Source organism: Pelobates fuscus, chromosome 8 (assembly GCF_036172605.1).
Source record: "Pelobates fuscus isolate aPelFus1 chromosome 8, aPelFus1.pri, whole genome shotgun sequence".
Classification (NCBI taxonomy): Eukaryota; Metazoa; Chordata; class Amphibia; order Anura; family Pelobatidae; genus Pelobates; species Pelobates fuscus.
Window position 1 is genome coordinate 31,002,802 of NC_086324.1, and position 18,987 is coordinate 31,021,788.

The 18,987-nt window shown below is 41.7% G+C and overlaps 1 protein-coding gene across 1 annotated transcript in view; it reads right to left on the reverse strand.

The window, feature by feature from the left end:
• ACVR1C (activin A receptor type 1C) overlaps positions 1 to 15,491 on the reverse strand; it is an 83,598-nt gene extending 68,107 nt beyond the window's left edge. The window contains exon 1 of the mRNA XM_063429624.1: positions 15,301 to 15,491. Coding sequence (XP_063285694.1) covers positions 15,301 to 15,370 — 70 coding nt within the window. The 5' untranslated portion in view covers positions 15,371 to 15,491. The remainder of the gene's footprint in view (positions 1 to 15,300) is intronic.
• Positions 15,492 to 18,987: the final 3,496 nt, after the last annotated feature.

The following is an 18,987-nucleotide window of genomic DNA, read 5'->3' on the forward strand; positions in this document are numbered from 1 at the left end:
GATGTCCCTCTGCACTGGGTCGGAGCTCCGCCCCCTCCTCCACGAGTGGGGTCTTATGCGCATGTGCGGCAAATGCCGTGCGCGCATTAGAGCTCCCCATAGGAAATCATTAAATCAATGCTTTACTATGGGGAAAAATCTGATGCTTGAGGTCCTCATGCAGAGCGTGAGGACGTCAACGTCAGATAATGGACCAAAAGTCCATTATGATTCTGGAAGCACCCCCAGTGGCTGTCGGGTAGACAAAATATTGCAGCACTAGGTGCAAAAGGGACACAGCACCTAGACCACTTCAATTAGCTGAAGTGGTCTGGGTGCCAACAGTAACCCTTTCAAAAATGCCTAAACCATTTTATTTCCCAGTCTGGCCCTGCCAGGCACCCTCACCCCTGCAGTGTCTGATTCACGTACTATGTACTTGCAATTACAATCGAAAACTGGACAAAAGTGTTCTGGCACTCTCCTTAACTGGAAGATAAGTTTGTGCTTTCCTCGACTTCTAAGAGGTTTTGGTTATTTTCCAGACTGTGTAAAAAATAAAAATATTCAACTGATAATATGATTTATGATTTTTCTGCAACCAGGGTCGGATTTACCCTCCTTGCTGCCTGCTGACTAGGTTCCCTACTTCCTTCATTTATACCTGTATATTAATGTATGTGAGTTATAGTAATTTTATATTCTGCTTAAAATATCCATAGCTGCGCAGTACACATATATAAATATTTATATAATACACATAACTAATATACATGCCTACATATATACACATTCATGACATTCTCCCACAGATTAAAGGTATAGATTTTTTTATGAAAATATTGGCCTTTATGAAGACTTATGTACACTCATACACTCACTAACCCATGCAGACACACATACACATACTGACCCATGCAGACACACTCACACTGAGTCATACAGACACACACCCTGACCCATGCAGACACACTCACTGACCCATGCAGACACACTCCCACTGAACCATAGAGACACACACTAACTTATGCAAACACACTCACACTGACCAATGCAGACACACACATATACTGACCCATGCTGACACACTGTCAGGATCGGGACAGGGATCCAACACGCAGAGTACAAACAGTAGCCAGATACGTATACCGGACCTTAGAATGGCCGGACTAACGTAAGTAGTACAGTAGAGAATGGTCAAAGGCAAGCCGAGGTCGAGGGTAACAGAAGACAGGTAAGCGAGAGACAAGCCGAATCAAGGGTAACAGAGATAAGCAGAGTAGAGCAAACAAGCCGGGTCAAAACCAAAAGGGATAACTAGAAAACACGAGCACTGAGTGACTAGAACAAGCTAGAACCACGACAGGGCAATGAGCTAACGAAAGAAGCACTGTTAAATGCCCTGTTCAGATAAGTAGACACACCTCCGACGAGTCCTGATTGGTCCTGAACCAATTGAGTGACAGGTCGTTCCGGTTTGACGTCCTGACGTCGACTTCCGGGCGTCATGCTATAAAAGGGAGTCACTCCCTCGCGGCCGGCTTTGCATGACCGGATGGACCGCGAGGAAGAGGGAAAACGGGCCGTCCGGATGGATGAACGACTAAGTCTCTACCTCTCTCGGAGGTAGAGACCTCAGGTACCCTGACAGTACCCCCCCTCTCAGATACGCCCACCGGGCGGAAGGAACCAGGACGAGAAGGGAAGCGAGAGTGAAATGCCCTGCGGAGACGGGGAGCATGAACATCCTCCTGAGGTACCCAACTTCTCTCCTCAGGACCATATCCTCTCCAATCGACCAGATATTGTACTTTCCCCCGGGAGATTCGAGAATCGACGATGGAATTGACCTCATACTCCTCCTGACCCTCCACCTGAACAGAGCGAGGAGGGGCGATCGTGGAGGAGAATCTGTTACATACTAGTGGTTTCAGCAACGAAACATGAAACGAGTTAGGAATGCGTAAGCTAGTAGGCAAAGCTATATGATACGCAACTGGGTTAATTTGAGTCAACACCCTGTAAGGTCCAATATACCGAGGAGCGAACTTCATGGAAGGCACTTTTAACCGAATGTTTCTAGTACTTAACCGTACTCTATCGCCTGGAACAAACACCGGTGCTGCCCTTCTACGTTTGTCAGCGTGTTTTTTAACCAGCATAGAATTGTGCAGAAGAATTTGTCGAGTCTGGTCCCACAACTTCCTTAAATTGGCAACATGAACATCAACCGACGGTACCCCTTGGGAAGAAGCCTCCGAAGGCAGAATGGAAGGATGAAAGCCATAATTCATGAAGAAGGGGCTAGAATGCGTAGAATCACAAACGAGATTGTTGTGTGCAAACTCCGCCCAAGGAATCAGACCGACCCAATCGTCCTGGTGTTCAGAAACGAAACAACGTAAATATTGTTCAACCTTTTGGTTGGTGCGTTCAGCAGCTCCATTGGACTGAGGATGGTAGGCAGAAGAGAAATTCAATTTGATGCCTAGTTGAGTGCAGAAGGATTTCCAAAAACGGGAAACAAATTGGGAACCTCTGTCAGATACAATTTGGGAAGGTATCCCATGTAAACGGAAGATCTCCCTAGCGAATATCTCTGCTAATTCGGGCGAAGATGGGAGTTTAGGTAAGGGAATGAAGTGAGCCATCTTAGTAAATCTGTCCACCACAGTGAGGATAACAGTCTGCTTTTTAGAGATAGGCAAATCAACAATGAAGTCCATAGCTAAACAGGACCATGGCTTTTCAGGAACCTCTAAAGGGTGCAGAAATCCGCATGGGAGCGAATGAGGTTGCTTAGTCTTGGTACAAACCTCACACACCCCGATGAATTCTTTAATATCTTTCCGTAGATCAGGCCACCAGAAATCTTTAGAGATCAAAGCATACGTCTTGCGAATGCCAGGATGCCCAGCCACCTTGCTGTTGTGGAAACAGCGTAACACTTCTAGTTGGAGAGTGCCGGGAACGAAGTGTCGATCCCCAGGAGTCTGTTTGGGTGCAAGATGCTGTAATTTCATGATCTCAGCAAGCAACGGAGAGTGAATCCTGAGACTCGTGTTAGCGATGATGTTACCCTTAGGAACTATCGAGGAAAGGACTGGCTCAGTTATAGTGAACGGTTCATATTGACGAGACAAAGCATCAGCTTTAGAGTTCTTAGAACCAGGTCTATAAGTAAGTACATAATTAAAGTGAGTGAGGAACAAGGACCAACGAGCTTGCCTGGCGGACAGGCGCTTAGCCTCCCCAATGTAAGACAAGTTCTTATGATCCGTTAAAATAGTAACAGGGTGTAATGTCCCTTCTAGTAAATGTCTCCACTCCTTTAAAGCCTTAATGACCGCTAACAGTTCCCTATCACCGATGTCATATCTGCTTTCAGGACCAGATAATTTCTTAGAGAAGAACCCACAAGGGTGTAACGGTTTGTCCACCCCTAACCTTTGAGACAGAACAGCGCCAACTCCCGTCTCAGAGGCATCGACCTCGAGTAAGAACGGCAGAGTCGTATCAGGATGGACTAGAATGGGAGCAGAAGCAAAAAGTTCTTTGAGAGTCTTGAAAGCAACAAGAGCCTCCGTAGACCAGGTCTTAGTGTCAGCCCCTTGTTTGGTCATATTGGTAATAGGCGAAATGATAGAAGAGTATCCCTTAATGAAGCGCCTATAATAGTTGGAAAACCCAATAAACCTCTGAATAGCCTTGAGTCCTTTAGGCAACGGCCAATCTAAAATAGACTGGAGTTTGACAGGATCCATCTTAAAACCTTCCCCAGAAATCACGTAACCAAGAAAGTCTATCTGAGACTGGTCAAAGCTGCATTTCTCCAATTTACAGTATAGACCGTGTTGCAGAAGTTTGTGTAGTACCTTTCTGACTTGTCTATGGTGAGTCTCAATCTCCCTAGAGTGTATCAGTATGTCGTCCAGGTAGACAATAACACAATCATGTTGAAACTCCCTAAGTACCTCATTAATCAAATCCTGAAATACTGCAGGAGCATTGCAAAGTCCAAATGGCATAACTGTGTATTCATAGTGGCCATACCGAGTATTGAACGCCGTCATCCACTCGTGTCAATGCTGGATTCTCACCAAATTATATGCCCCTCTGAGATCTAATTTGGTGAAGATTTTGGAGCCCTTAAGACGATCAAACAACTCGGTAATCAATGGAATAGGATAGGCATTTCTGATAGTTATTTTATTCAAACCTCGGTAATCAATACAAGGCCTCAGCATGCCATCTTTCTTTTTAACGAAAAAAAAACCAGCCCCGGCAGGAGAAGAAGACCTCCTAATGAATCCTTTTTCTAAATTCTCACGAATATATTCCTCTAGAACAGAGTTCTCCTGAACAGATAAAGGATATACATTACCCCTCGGGGGCATAGTACCAGGTAGAAGCTTAATTTTACAATCAAATGACCTGTGTGGAGGTAATGAATCGGCATATTCTTCTTGTCGAATACTGCCTTTAAGTCTTGGTACAGGGACGGTATCTGTCTCTCTGTGGACTGAGTAGAACTACCTGGTGTGTTAATATTAGCCAATGGAGAAACCTTGCGTAAACACCTCTCCTGGCAGCTCTGACCCCACGAGAGTATCTCCCCTAATTCCCAATCGATAATAGGGTTATGTCTCTTCAACCATGGATACCCCAGAACTATGGGAACAGAAGGGGACGAAATGAGCATAAGAGATAAATTTTCCACGTGTAGGATCCCAACATTTAAGTTAATGGGTATGGTCTCACGAAAGATAACGGGGTCCAGTAATGGTCTACCATCTATGGCCTCAACGGCCAAGGGTGTCTCCCTTAACTGGGTTGGGATATTGTGTTTAGTGGCAAAGGCTTGGTCGATAAAATTCTCAGCAGCTCCGGAATCTATCAAAGCCATAACCTCTATTACTTCCCTCTCCCAAGTTAAGGAAACTGGTAGCAGAAGCCTGTGATCTTTATAATTAGGAATAGAGGACAAAATAGAAACACCCAAGGCCTGTCCTCTAGAGAAACTTAGGTGCGAGCGTTTCCCGGGCGGTTAGGACAGTTCGAGAGTAAATGACCTCTGGCTCCACAATACATACATAACCCCTCCCTTCTCCTGTACTGTCTCTCCTCCTCAGAGAGACGGGTATAGCCTATCTGCATAGGTTCAGGAAGCAATGAGACCATGGAGTCAGGACTTAGAAATGCGGGAGCTAACTTAAAGGAAGGTCTCCGGTTCCTCTCTCGAGTGTTCTGTCTCTCTCTTAAACGTTCATCTATACGAGAAATGAACGAAATTAAATCCTCTAAATTTTCAGGAAGTTCTCTAGTAGCAACCTCGTCAAGGATTACATCTGATAGCCCATTCAAAAATACATCCATATACGCCTGCTCATTCCACTTGACTTCTGACGCCAGAGACCTGAACTCTAGTGCATAATCCACAAGTGTTCGGTTCTCCTGTCTCAGGCGTAACAGTAATCTGGCTGCATTAACCTTTCTACCTGGAGGGTCAAAAGTTCTTCTAAAAGCAGTTACAAATGCGTTATAATTGTATACTAACGGGTTATCGTTCTCCCATAGTGGGTTGGCCCATCTCAGAGCCTTCTCAATGAGTAAGGTGATAATAAATCCCACCTTTGCCCTATCCATAGGATAGGAGCGAGGTTGCAATTCAAAGTGGATACTAATTTGGTTTAAAAAACCACGACACTTCTCAGGGGCACCACCATAACGTACTGGTGGGGTAATTCGAGAAGAAGCACCTACAGTGGCTACCTCTAGGCCTGAACTTACAGGAGAGATAGGGGTAGTACGTAACTCCTCTGGTGGATTATTGGCACGAGATAATAACGCCTGTAGCGCTAGCGCCATCTGATCCATTCTGTGATCCATGGCTTCAAACCTAGGATCAGGAGAACCAAGCTGACTGTTTGTACTTGCAGGATCCATTGGCCCTGTCGTAATGTCAGGATCGGGACAGGGATCCAACACGCAGAGTACAAACAGTAGCCAGATACGTATACCGGACCTTAGAATGGCCGGACTAACGTAAGTAGTACAGTAGAGAATGGTCAAAGGCAAGCCGAGGTCGAGGGTAACAGAAGACAGGTAAGCGAGAGACAAGCCGAATCAAGGGTAACAGAGATAAGCAGAGTAGAGCAAACAAGCCGGGTCAAAACCAAAAGGGATAACTAGAAAACACGAGCACTGAGTGACTAGAACAAGCTAGAACCACGACAGGGCAATGAGCTAACGAAAGAAGCACTGTTAAATGCCCTGTTCAGATAAGTAGACACACCTCCGACGAGTCCTGATTGGTCCTGAACCAATTGAGTGACAGGTCGTTCCGGTTTGACGTCCTGACGTCGACTTCCGGGCGTCATGCTATAAAAGGGAGTCACTCCCTCGCGGCCGGCTTTGCATGACCGGATGGACCGCGAGGAAGAGGGAAAACGGGCCGTCCGGATGGATGAACGACTAAGTCTCTACCTCTCTCGGAGGTAGAGACCTCAGGTACCCTGACACACACACACATACTGACCCATGCAGACACACTTACATTGAGCCATACAAACGCACACTAAACAAATGCAAACACGCTCACACTGACCCATGCAGACACACACACTGACCCACACAGACACACACACACTGACCAATGCAGATACCCTCACACTGAGCAGTACAGACACACACACTGACAAATGCAGACACACTCACACTGACCTATGCAGACACAAACATACACTGACCCATTTGACACACTTACACTGACCCATGCAGACACACACATGCACTGACTCATGCAGACACACTCACACTGACCCCTGGTACGGCAGCTCAAAAGCCCACCGAGAAGGAGAACAAGGAGGTCACACTGCCACAGCAACCAGCCCCAGCAACTGCTCCCTCGGCATAAGAATGGCCTGGCCTGTGAGGGAGATCTTCCCCCCGGTCGTGCCTCCCCTCTCATGCCTGCCGCCACAGCCTCGGTGGACCTATGGGAAACCCCATGCCTGCAAGAGCTTTTATTTTATAGTCACTGATTTAATTTTAATGTTTATGGAATACATTGTTTGTATATGATGATAAATGTCAGGTGCTAATTTTAAGCAAAATGTTTTTTTTCTGCCTTGATGCATTTTCTAATAAAAGTTAGAAAGTGATTGGTGACAATAATAATTATATCTCACTCCCTCCGTCCACCCACCCCACCCCCTTTTTTAAAGCTTTTCTTTCCTTGTGTTCCTATACCTCATCTACTTTCGATTGTAAGATAATTGGGCAAGGCACTTTTCACCCTCTGTTCCTGTTAACACTTTTTGTTTGACTCTTATTTGCTGTTTATATCCAGATTTCAGATTTCATCACTTTAAACTTTCCAAGCAATTTTGGGACATTTAGACAAATTCCAATAACCCACAGATTTTGACAGAGTCACAAGCTATTTTGATATGATTCACCAGACAGAGGCAAAGATAATATTAATTCTGTTGAAAACAGACTTTACAATAAGGAAATAATTTGAAGTTAATTCTGCAGCCAATTAGGAAACAACCATCATAACACATCTAAATGGCTCTCTAACCACACTGAATTGTAAAGAATTATAAACTGACTTATATTGCATTTTGTTTTTTTCACTACAATTCTTTGTTTAGTGAATACACTCCATAGAGTTTTATTGAGAATTAAATATAACTAATACACCTTTTTATACAACAAAACAGGTGCTTTTCTGAGGGGAAACAAGCTTGTATTGTTGGTGTTTCTGAGTATATAACAGAGCTCCACAACAAAAAAATACCCAGTAATGTGTCTTTAAACTACAATAAATGTGCTTAGAAATCCATCTGTGTAAAAAGGATACATTGTTCTTGTTTCAGATTACATTTTATTTGTATAAATTATTATTAGTAACTCCCCTAAAACTTCTCAGAACAGCCGCGCCCATAACCACACTAACATTCAAACTCCAAAAATGACAGTGCCCCTTTTTGTCCATGTGAAATGTTGGGAGGTATGATGTAATGGCAGTACTAGGACATATCCAACACTGCCAAAGATTAGTGGGAGTTACAGTCCAAGGGGGCAGTTCTTTCAGCTGGTTCTGTTCACGATAAGGGCCCCTAAACAGCATTTAGGTTATCTATCTATTATTTCCTGTTGATTATGGGGATAATTGCAGGGATGACACCCCTATCTGTGCAATACGATATGGAGTACGCAAGCATGATATGCACAGTAAAATAAACACATACATATATAGAAGGGGCATTAGTGGAGCAGATGCCCTAAGCCTCCTCCATTCTTCCGATAAGAGCAGACATTTGTCAGCCCAGCTGTGTCAGAGGTTGAATCCTAAATCAAGTAGGTGAAATCAGGATCAAAACGATGATAGACACCCATCAACCAGTCAGTGAATCACATGGACGTGGCAGTAATGGGTTAGAATGGACAGAATTCAATGCTATGTTCCAGAAAACAGAGCTATCACCCATAGGCCCAAAAATCAGCAGCCACATTTCAAGTCCCCGTGGCAATCTACTGATCTCACAGCTATGCCTAAAGACACTTTTTTGAGCCCACCTGGAGCAGACTAAACGTCTCCGAGCACTGAGAATAATAGCAGGATTGTGAGCACACTAATCATACCACAATTATTTTCGATTTTTAGATATTTCATTGCAGCCTTATTTTGGTAATTTTGCTAATAAGATAACTATATAAAAAAATGTGGTGACTGCGCACATCAAAAGGATGTGAGCCACAAGACATTATACCATGTTTTAGCTAATTACACCTAATTTAATTTTGTAGTTTCATTTGCCTCTAAAGGTTCTATGTCATCAATCTATCTATCCGTAATAAGAAGCACATTATAATTGGCACAGGCTGTATAATTTCTAAGTCACAGTAACAGGCGTTAGACTTTCCTTACAGACAATTTACTTAATTCGAATGCACATCCATCAGGTATATATCCTCAGAGGGTTGTTTTCTGACCTTTTTTTAGAATCTCTCTCTGTTAAGAAGATTAAAGTAGAACTCAGAGTTTACCCGGCAGCAGAACTAATCCCACTCTCTAGAAAAGCCTCATGCCCAGTGCTTTAACAGCGCCACAATCAACTTCTGTAAAATCTACTTTGAATTTAAAGCAAATTATATTTTTTTGGTTTTGTTGTGGTTTTGTTTTGGTTTTTTTTTTGTTTTTTGTTTTTTTAAAAAGCTCTGGAGTTTGTCAAGGATAATGCCATTTTTCATTCTCTGTCAGTACAAAAATATTACAGGGACATATTATATAAACATTACCAGGGCATCTGTAGATAAAGTATTTCTAACTAGCCTGTGCCAGTCTGCACCACCGTATAAGCATGTTTTGCTCTGATGTGATATTTAAAGTTTCTAGGAAATAAATTATCAACCAGGATCACACCCTCTACTCAAGGCCCTAATTTACCTAATGCCTTTAACGTTGCTCATCCATGGTGCACCCAACTAAATTACTTTCAAGTTATGCTGATCTGGATAAAGGTATGGTTAATTATTCAAAATTATTAGATAGACTATAAACATCCTTTTAACATGAAAATGGTCAGTGAATAGACAGAGAATAGAATTTTTGTATTTTTGATATCAGGGAGCAATAGCAGAGCGAAATATCAAGTTTAAAATTATACGTAGGTTTTGTTTTGTTTTTTATATGAGTGCACCTGCAGAGACGCATTGTCACACAATGCAACAGTGATGATAACTCATCTTGCAACAATAAATAAATAAAAGTGAATTACACTAGTATGTACACTACTGTACACTACTGGCTAAAACATAAAACCGTCACTTCTCTGAACGTGCTAGTTCATTAGAGAACACTATGGAAGCTTTTACTAGGTTAAACAAACCAGCAGGGGAAAGTAAAAATAAACTCAATGCTCTCTTGTTGTGCTCATGGTGCGAACATTAACAGGGTGATCCGGGCATGCCATTGCTAATGCCCGTTGTGGAGTTAAACTAATTTAAATGGCATGCTGTGGATATGCCAGGACAGTCTGATATGCAAGCCAAATTAGAAAAAGTAAAGAATTGTGATTGTAAAAAGAGCAAAAGGCATAGCTAACTTGTTGGTTTAGATCACAACCCAACTTCTGCTTTCGAGTGATAACATTTTCTGAACTTCGGCTGCTTTTGCATGAGTGTTTTTCAACAAGATCACATTGCTAGAATTACAAACCAGTTTTCTGCCGTTAGAAAATATTATCAACTTTCAACAAGGCATAACTTTATGGCGACAAAAAGAGATTAGGAGTGTGGTTACTGCAGTAGCCAAAAATGTATACGGATGTTTTGCCCAGCGATGTCCACATGCAAGAAACCGCCTTGGTCCTGACAGTGACATTAGGGACATTAGTAAGCTAAGGAACGAGCACAGAGCGCTACTTAGAATGCAAGGGCGCACTAGTGAAACCCACATTAACATTAACGAACATGCAGAGTTTTACTAGTGGGTACTTTATTCTTACTAGCACTATGTGCTGATACACTTAGTAACTCATTCCTTTGTATGCATATTTACTGTGTTATTGATTTTTTAACCCTGTTGATAATTTCTTCCAAACATCATCCATTCAGGGTTGGTATTTTTCGTGTTTGTTCGGCACATGCGCGAAACTATTTGTCTAAGTCACGTTATTGGTTAATTAGTTAAAAAGTGTTTTCAGTGATTTATCAAGTCCTCATGGCTGTTGAATTTGTTAAGTGAAAAATTGTTCCATTAACGTGTTGATAAATTGTGTTAACACTGACATGACTTATAAGCGGCCGTTATTAAGATGTCAATAATTACTAGTCAATAGATTGATGTCAATAGTTTTGTGCTAAAAAAAATAAATCACACTTCATTAGTAATGATAACACCAGAAGTGTGATTGAATGTGGGACTTTGTCTGTACTATCTACACTATCTAGATACAGTAGCACTTTCAGCACTACACACAACTAATCACTAAGTTTGAGCTACTAAATGTGGCCCCAGATGACCGGGAGAGATCTCAGACATTGATAGATACATAGAAACCTACCCGTATATACTTGAGTATAAGTCGAGTTTTTTGGCACATTTTTTGTGCTGAAAAACCCCAACTCGTCTAATACTCAAGTCAATGTCTGTATTATGGCAACTTACATTGCCATAATACAGACCAGGACCGCCGGGCTCATTACATGCCCGGCAGTCCTGTTGGGGGCTGGCAGCGAGCTGTAACTTACCTTTCCTGCAGCTCCTATCAGCTCCTTTCTCCTCCGTTACGGTCAGCTCCCCTGTCAGCTCACAGTGTAAGTCTTGTGAGAGCCGCGGGGTCAGAGCGTTGCCACGGGTTACTGTCCAGAGACTTACAGTGGAGGAGAAGGGAGCTGACCGGATTGCAGGAGAAGGGAGCTGACAGGAGCTGCAGGAAAGGTAAGTTACAGCTCGCTGCCAGCCCCCCTCCTACACAGCCCATGCCACTGGACAACCAGGGAATGAGAGCCCCCCTCCCTGGCCATGTATCAAGCAAAAAAATATAAATTAAAATTAAAATAATAATATAATAAAAACAAAATTTAATATTAAAATATTAATAATAATTTAAAAAATAATAAAAATGCCCCCCCCCACCAAGGTTACACACACTGCATTCACACACACACACACTGCATTCATACACATACACACACTGAATTATATACACACACTACACACACACTGCATTCATACACACACACACTGCATTATATACACACACACTACACACACTGCATTCAAACACACACACACTGCATTATACACACACACACTAGACACACTGCATTCATACACACACACACTCTACATTATATACAAAAAATAAATATTCAATTAATGTAACTTTTTGGGGATCTAATTTTAGTTAGAAATTTACCAGTAGCTGCTGCATTTCCCACCCTAGTCTTATACTCGAGTCAATAAGGTTTCCCAGTTTTTGGGTAAAATTAGGGGTCTCGACTTATATTCGGGTCGACTTATACTCGAGAATATACGGTATATCGCCACATTACCAGTAGACTATCTGCAGTGTTGAACATCGTTAGAATATAAAATAGTTAACCCCTGGCTTTAAATTCTACTTTATTTTTATAAAACGTATAGTGTTATTTATAATGATTGTCACATTGTTTGGTCATAAAGTAGATCTCCAGCTGCTGCAGGACTACAACACCCAGACGGAAGGCTGGCTTAGCATCATGAGTTGTAGTTCGGCAACGGCTTGCGATTTCCTTCTTTGACACCTCTGGCATAAAACTTAGGGAGTGAAAGCAACTTTTACCTCCAATTACATCCCGGGGACCAAAAATAATAAAAACTGTTTCTAGTTCCATCGTTTATGCCTCTTCTCTCCAATGATCATTTTTCACATTATAAGAATGTGGTGAAAATGTATTTAGATTCAGTATGCAACAAATTAAAGGGTTTTCTTCCCTGAAAAGAACTTCATTTCAGTGAGGTTGTTTTAAAGCAGGCTTCCTCAAACTCCGGCCCTCCAGATGTTGCTGAACTACAACTCCCATGATTCTCAGCCTATCTATTTCATTCATAGAATCATGGGAGTTGTAGTTCAGTAACATCTGGAGGGCCGGAGTTTGGAGAAGCCTTTTTTAAAGGCTAGAGTGCCTAAACACCTTATTACATTAACTTATTAAACAGATTTATTTTCAAAAAGTTTTTATTGAAAAGTTGAAAATGTTACAATATAATGATCCATGAAAATGAAACACATTAAAGAATGAAACAATATATTAAAAAAAAAAAAGAATGGGGCATAGTGGTATAAAACAATCATTATTATTGAAGTATTATGGTACAAAAATGTCATAAAATGTATATGACATCTTAAACATCTGTACCTGGTCAAGTGGGGTCACGAGTGTAAGTTATACCTTTGTCTGATATCTTTTTCCCAAATATCCCATTCATATAGTAGAAAATGAAGTGTATCGGATGGTGTTCTAAGTGCTCTTAAACAGTTTTGTAGTGGTGAGATGTTCCCCACGCGCCCATTATTATTATTATTAGCATTAATATAGAATATTCCGCAGCACTTTACAATTATAGAATGGGGATATTTAGAGGTGAAAAAGGCCCTAACAATCCATGATTTTAGATAAGCAGATATATATCAATTGGTGTCTTGCCAAGGACACTTACTGGTGAGGTGGTCTGACTGGGATTCGAACCCGGGTTTCCCAATTCCAACCAGCCCAGTTCGAACCCGGGTTTCCCAGTTCCAACTCAGCCAACTATCAGCACCCAGTGCTTCTCAATTATTCTCTTTTCCACTCAGCACAGCAGCAAGGCAGAGAAGTAAAGAATCAATGTGGATGGGCACTTGATGAGCATCTTAGGTGTGTTTAACAGTTTCAACCATCACAGTACCCAAAGGACTCAAGCCCTTAAAATGACTTCTTTAAGATGAAGTTGTTTTGAGGGTATAATGTCCCTTTAACCAGCAAGTAGTCACAATTAGCAGTCACTGATCTTGTACATTAAACGGTAATCTTTTAAATATGGTCAAAAAATCACTCCGAAAAATATATATTAATAACACATATTTACAAATCATGCTAACATGTGCAAGAAGGGGAATACATTATTTGGCCTAAAACTTGCAATTCAGTTTTCGGTTACAAATCGCTGTTTAGTGGATAAATGCTATCAGTGTGTTAGAGTTTAAACACAAGAAGAAAAAGTTGTGAATAGTAAGGAGTAGTTTTGGACTATAACTTTTTTATAACTTAATCATACATCTGTTTAGTTTTTTGTTAAGCAGGAAGGGTACTTTGTAAGGCTATTCTCCCACACCCAAATTATACCTAAACATCCCTGGTGGGTTTTTAAGATGAGCCTTCACTGATTTTTTTTTTTTTTTTAAATCATCCACAGCTCAACTTGAGGAAAAACATAAAGGTCCCAGTTTCTAGAAGATTTTCTTAATTTTCATATCCTGGGAACATTGCAATGTGTTGACATTGGACTTGAATAGATCAAAGGTTTCAAGAGTTGAAGTTTAATTGATTAAACCATGTGAATATCTCACAATTGATATTTTTGATCATTTTTATTCTGCGGTAATTCTTATTTCACCACGGCCCTTATTTTTGTCATTAGTCCCCTTTTTGTGACTATAACAAAGACTGACGTGGGACTAAAATTACTTTTCCCAAACTTTTTGTTTTGCATCTTTGTCCATTAATATATAATTATAATAACTAAAAATCCATAGTGGTGAAATATCAATGCAAAACAAATGCTATCCTGGGTGCAAAGTGCTAAATTCTGAGATATTCCTTCGGTTTCCAAGGTGATTTCTTCTTATTTGAGATTTTGCCTCAGAATAAAACCTGCTTTGACCTTAATAAATCTCCTAAATATATTTTATTCCAATACTTTTATAAACATTCAGCAAACATGGAATCAACTTGAATTTCTAAGCACACCAGAAAGTAAGCCAACAATAAATGGGTCATCAGCTGAGTGAACTATTACAATGAACTCAGAAATTCACAGTGAACTGATTTTAAACTTTAACTGATAACATCAGCTGATATTAAACTTTTATAGGAAGATGATGTATGGGTCATGTCAAATACCTTTTTCCCTAACAAAACAGGCTTTAAAAAAAAAAATCCCGTCCATCAAGGATTAAAGCACTTTTGAGAATTCTGAAGGATGTTACTGAAATTAGTTCAATAAATCCAATCGAATTCCCTGACAATATTAAACCATAAACCCCTTGAAAATCTACCTGAATCCCAAATCAAATACTTTTGATCACTAGCCTTTAATGACTGAAACACGTGCAGCTTGCATCAGAGAGAGGTAAATCCCTCATCTAAGCTAGTCACTAATCTTCCAGTGCTGATCGGGACACAGTGTGTTAGTTTGTCATGCCCAGAATCCGCAGGGATACATTGTATCAACTCACACCTGCATGGCAAGGGATGCCCAGGGGGGCACTGTGTGAGGGTCTGTGATGGCATGCCAACCCAGGATGGGGGCCGCCACCCTGCTGGTCACTAAAAACAGCCCTAGTCACCCGGGTGATGGGAGTTGTGGTAATAACAGATGAAGTGCTAGATGTAGCTTTAACTCAATCTCAGAGCAGAACCTGCAGAACTTTATCAGTTTGGGTCCATTCCAATGACAGCCAAGCCCCCCGCAGCCCTGCCATGCCCTGTGAGAGTGAGGACAGGGGATTAACCTTTGCCTGTGTTCCGTGGAAGTTTAGGGAGGAGGGCTGGGAGGTACTGTACCTGTGCACGGGCTGGCAGCTAGCAGCAGGAGCAGCGCGGCGCCCGGGGGCAGCAGCCTGGCGAGCAGCATGGCGATCCAGCATCTGCGGGCGCCTGTTCGCCCCGGGCTGCAGGCGGCGACCGGGCTCCACGGATGGAAGGTGTGCAGGGAGAGAGCGCAGGCACTGGGAACACTTAGCAAGCTCTGAGCAGAGAGAGACATCCAGCCAGCCAACAGGAGAGACTCCACCCCCTCTCACTGCTGTCACATGAGAGAGCTGGGCTGTCACTCTGCTGGAATGCTGTCACTCACTGGGCATACCATGGCTGTCTTATATCTACATGTCTAATCTGGATCATTGAGTTATAGCCCAGTTCTATGTCATTACATTGTATCATTGTAGTATATCAATGAATTCTATCTCAATTCTATATCACTGTATTATATTATATCTCAATTCCATATCAGTGTATTATATCACTGAATTCTATCTCAATTCTATATCACTGTATTTTATCACTGAATTCTATCTCAATTATATATCACTGTATTATATCACTGTATTATATCTCAATTCTATATCACTGAATTCTATCTCAATTTTATATCACTGTATTATATCTCAATTCTATATCACTCTATTATAACACTGTATTCTATATCACTGTATTATATCACTCTTTTATATCACTGAATTATATCTCAATTTTATATCACTGTATTATATCACTATAGTATATCACTGTATTATATCACTGAATTATATCTCAATTCTATATCACTGTATTATAACACTGAGTTATATTCCAGTTCTTTACCACTATATTATATCACTGTATTATATCCCTGTATTATAACACTGAATTATATTTCTGTATTATAAAACTGAATTATATCCCAGTTCTACATTAATGAATTATTTCACTGTATTATAACACTGAGTTATATCCCAATTCTATATCACTGAATGATATAACTGTATAACACTGAGTTATATCCCAATTCTATATCACTGAGTTATACCCCTATCTAGTATTATATCTCTGAATTTGATATGGCAAGACAGGACGCTTCATATTTGCTTTACTTTCTTTACTCAAACCTATCAGCATCAAAGAAATGGTTAACAATGTAAAGTAATATCCCTTATTCCCACCCCCGGCAAATTTTGCGGCGGCCATTTTAAAGGGCTTTTGCCGTCGCGAGTTTCCCGCCGTTTTCCCCCTGCTGATAATCTGAGGCGTGCTGAACAACGGTCCTAGCATTTTTCTGGCTCATCCACGGGTAAGTACCTAATACTCCATCACTTCTATTGATTCTACTGTTTGTGTCCCTCAGTAGATCAGTTATTATTTTCTGCCTTCTTTTGTTTATTTATTTATTTTAACAGATTGTCAGGGCTCTCCCCACTTATTTGCAAACTGTCTAATACCCCCAAAAATCCCCAATTTATTTTTAAGATCTCTGTCTCAGCATCTATTAGTAGGTGACCCCCACGGTTAAATTTACAACCTCTGCCGTGGGTGACCCCCACCTTATATTGTAGGCATGTGCATGGGGAAAATATTTGGCTCGGTTCGGCATTCCGCCGGGTGAAGAAGGATTTTTTTTTTTGGCGCTCGTTTTTTTTTTTTTTTTAAGTGCGTTGGTTATTATGGCTTTTTATTTAGCGTTTTTTGGGGCTGAAAAAAGAAGATTTTAGAAGAAAGAAAAAACATCAAATGGTAAGTTTTATTAATTTTTTTCAGGTACTTAGTTAAATGGTCCCCCCTCATTATTTTTAGGGTGAGGGGGGTAGGTAGGGGTAAAATGTTCGTGGGGAAGGGGGTGACTAGGGGTTTGGGGACCCCTAGTCACCCGGGGGAGGGGGGTTATTTATTATTATTTAGGGCCCCCACCCACCGCTCAGGGGTGGGGGCCAGGGGGGAAGACATTAGGCCCCCCCTAATTAGTATTTTAGGGCCCCCACCCACCGCTCAGTGGTGGGGGCCAGGTGGGAGGACATTAGGTCCTCCCCCCCTCATTCTAATTTAGGGACCCCACCCACCGCTCAGGGGTGCGGGCCAGGGGGAGGACATTAGGTCCCCCCTAATTAGTATTTAGGGCCCCCACCCACCGCTCAGGGGTGGGGGCCAGGGGGGAGGACATTAGGTCCCCCCCTAATTAGTATTTAAGGCTCTGAGGTGGGGGCCAGAGGGGAGGACATTAGGTCCCCCCCATTACTTTACTTTAGGGCCCCCACCCAACGTTCAGGGGTGGGGGCCGAGGGGGGGGGCAATAGATCCCCCCTTCAGGTTAGGAGAGGGAGGGGGGACGCTTTGTTTTTGTTTGGCTTTACAGTGGGCAGCCACAGGCTGCTCACTGTTTAATAGACATGCCCCTACTCGCGGTATAGCGAGTAGGGGCATAATTTACTAATACTAAGTAATCTTTACTTAGTATTAATACATTTGGCTGAAAGACCTAAATTGGTCTTTCAGCCTTTTAGTAGATAGCTCCCTAATACCGTGGGAATTAGGGAGTTATCTACTTATTAATTCCTGTCATTACACTGACTGGCCAAGTAACTTACATTTTATATGAATGTATGTTACTTGATTGTTGTAAGTGTTGCAAATGCTTACAGCTGAATCCTGGCTATGTTTGTAAACTTTTTATTTAAAATTGTATACAGTGCAACATTCTTCCACTGGGTAAGTATATTAGTATTTAGGCAATTCGGCACATCGGAACTTCGGCAACTTCGGCAACTTCAGCACTTTGGAACTTCGGCACTTTGGCACTTCAAAACTCCGGAAATTCGGTAATTTCAGAACTTCGGGACCTCGGCAATTCGGTACTTCAGCTATTCAGACATTCGGTAGTACCCGAATGTCCGAATTGCCCAAAATTCGTCCGAATTCATATTTCAGAACTCCGTAAATTCGGTAATTTCAGAACTTCGGGACCTCGGCAATTCGGCACTTCAGCTATTCAGACATTCGGTAGTACCCGAATGTCCGAATTGCCCAAAATTCGTCCGAATTCATATTTCAGAACTTCGTAAATTCAGTAATTTCAGAACTTCGGGACCTCGGCAATTCGGCACTTCAGCTATTGAGACATTCGGTAGTACCCGAATGTCCGAATTGCCCAAAATTCGTCCGAATTCCTATACGGCCCGAAACGAATTGCACATGTCTATTATATTGTCTTTATATTAAACTGGTAAAATACCATTTGTAATTTGTCTGATATATCTTTACTTATCTATATATATAAGTGGTGACCCCATTTTATTTGAATATATACTGACAGTGGCTAACCCCACTTAATTGTTTAGTGAATAAACTCCACTTCTATGTTGTTATATCTTTGGGTTATTCTTCCCATGTATTTTTCAGTAAGGGTGAACCCCTGCTGAATCCAGGCAAACCCCGATTATCTGTGCACATACTACCCCGGCTGAATGTCACCGTCCAATCATTCCTGACAAGGTCGCTCTCACACCTAGAGTTCTGACCAGATCTGGTAAAGATCCTTGTAAAGGCATTGAACAAGGCTTCAAGGCTGCCCAGCAGGGCCGGACTGGGAATAGAAAGCAGCCCTGAAAAAAAATAATTCCAGCCCTCTAATTCATAGTATGCTTGTATTGTATATATATATGTATGTGCTTTGGGAGAATTGTGTCTTATGTGCAGCCCCTCGCTCCAGATGAACCATGGGTG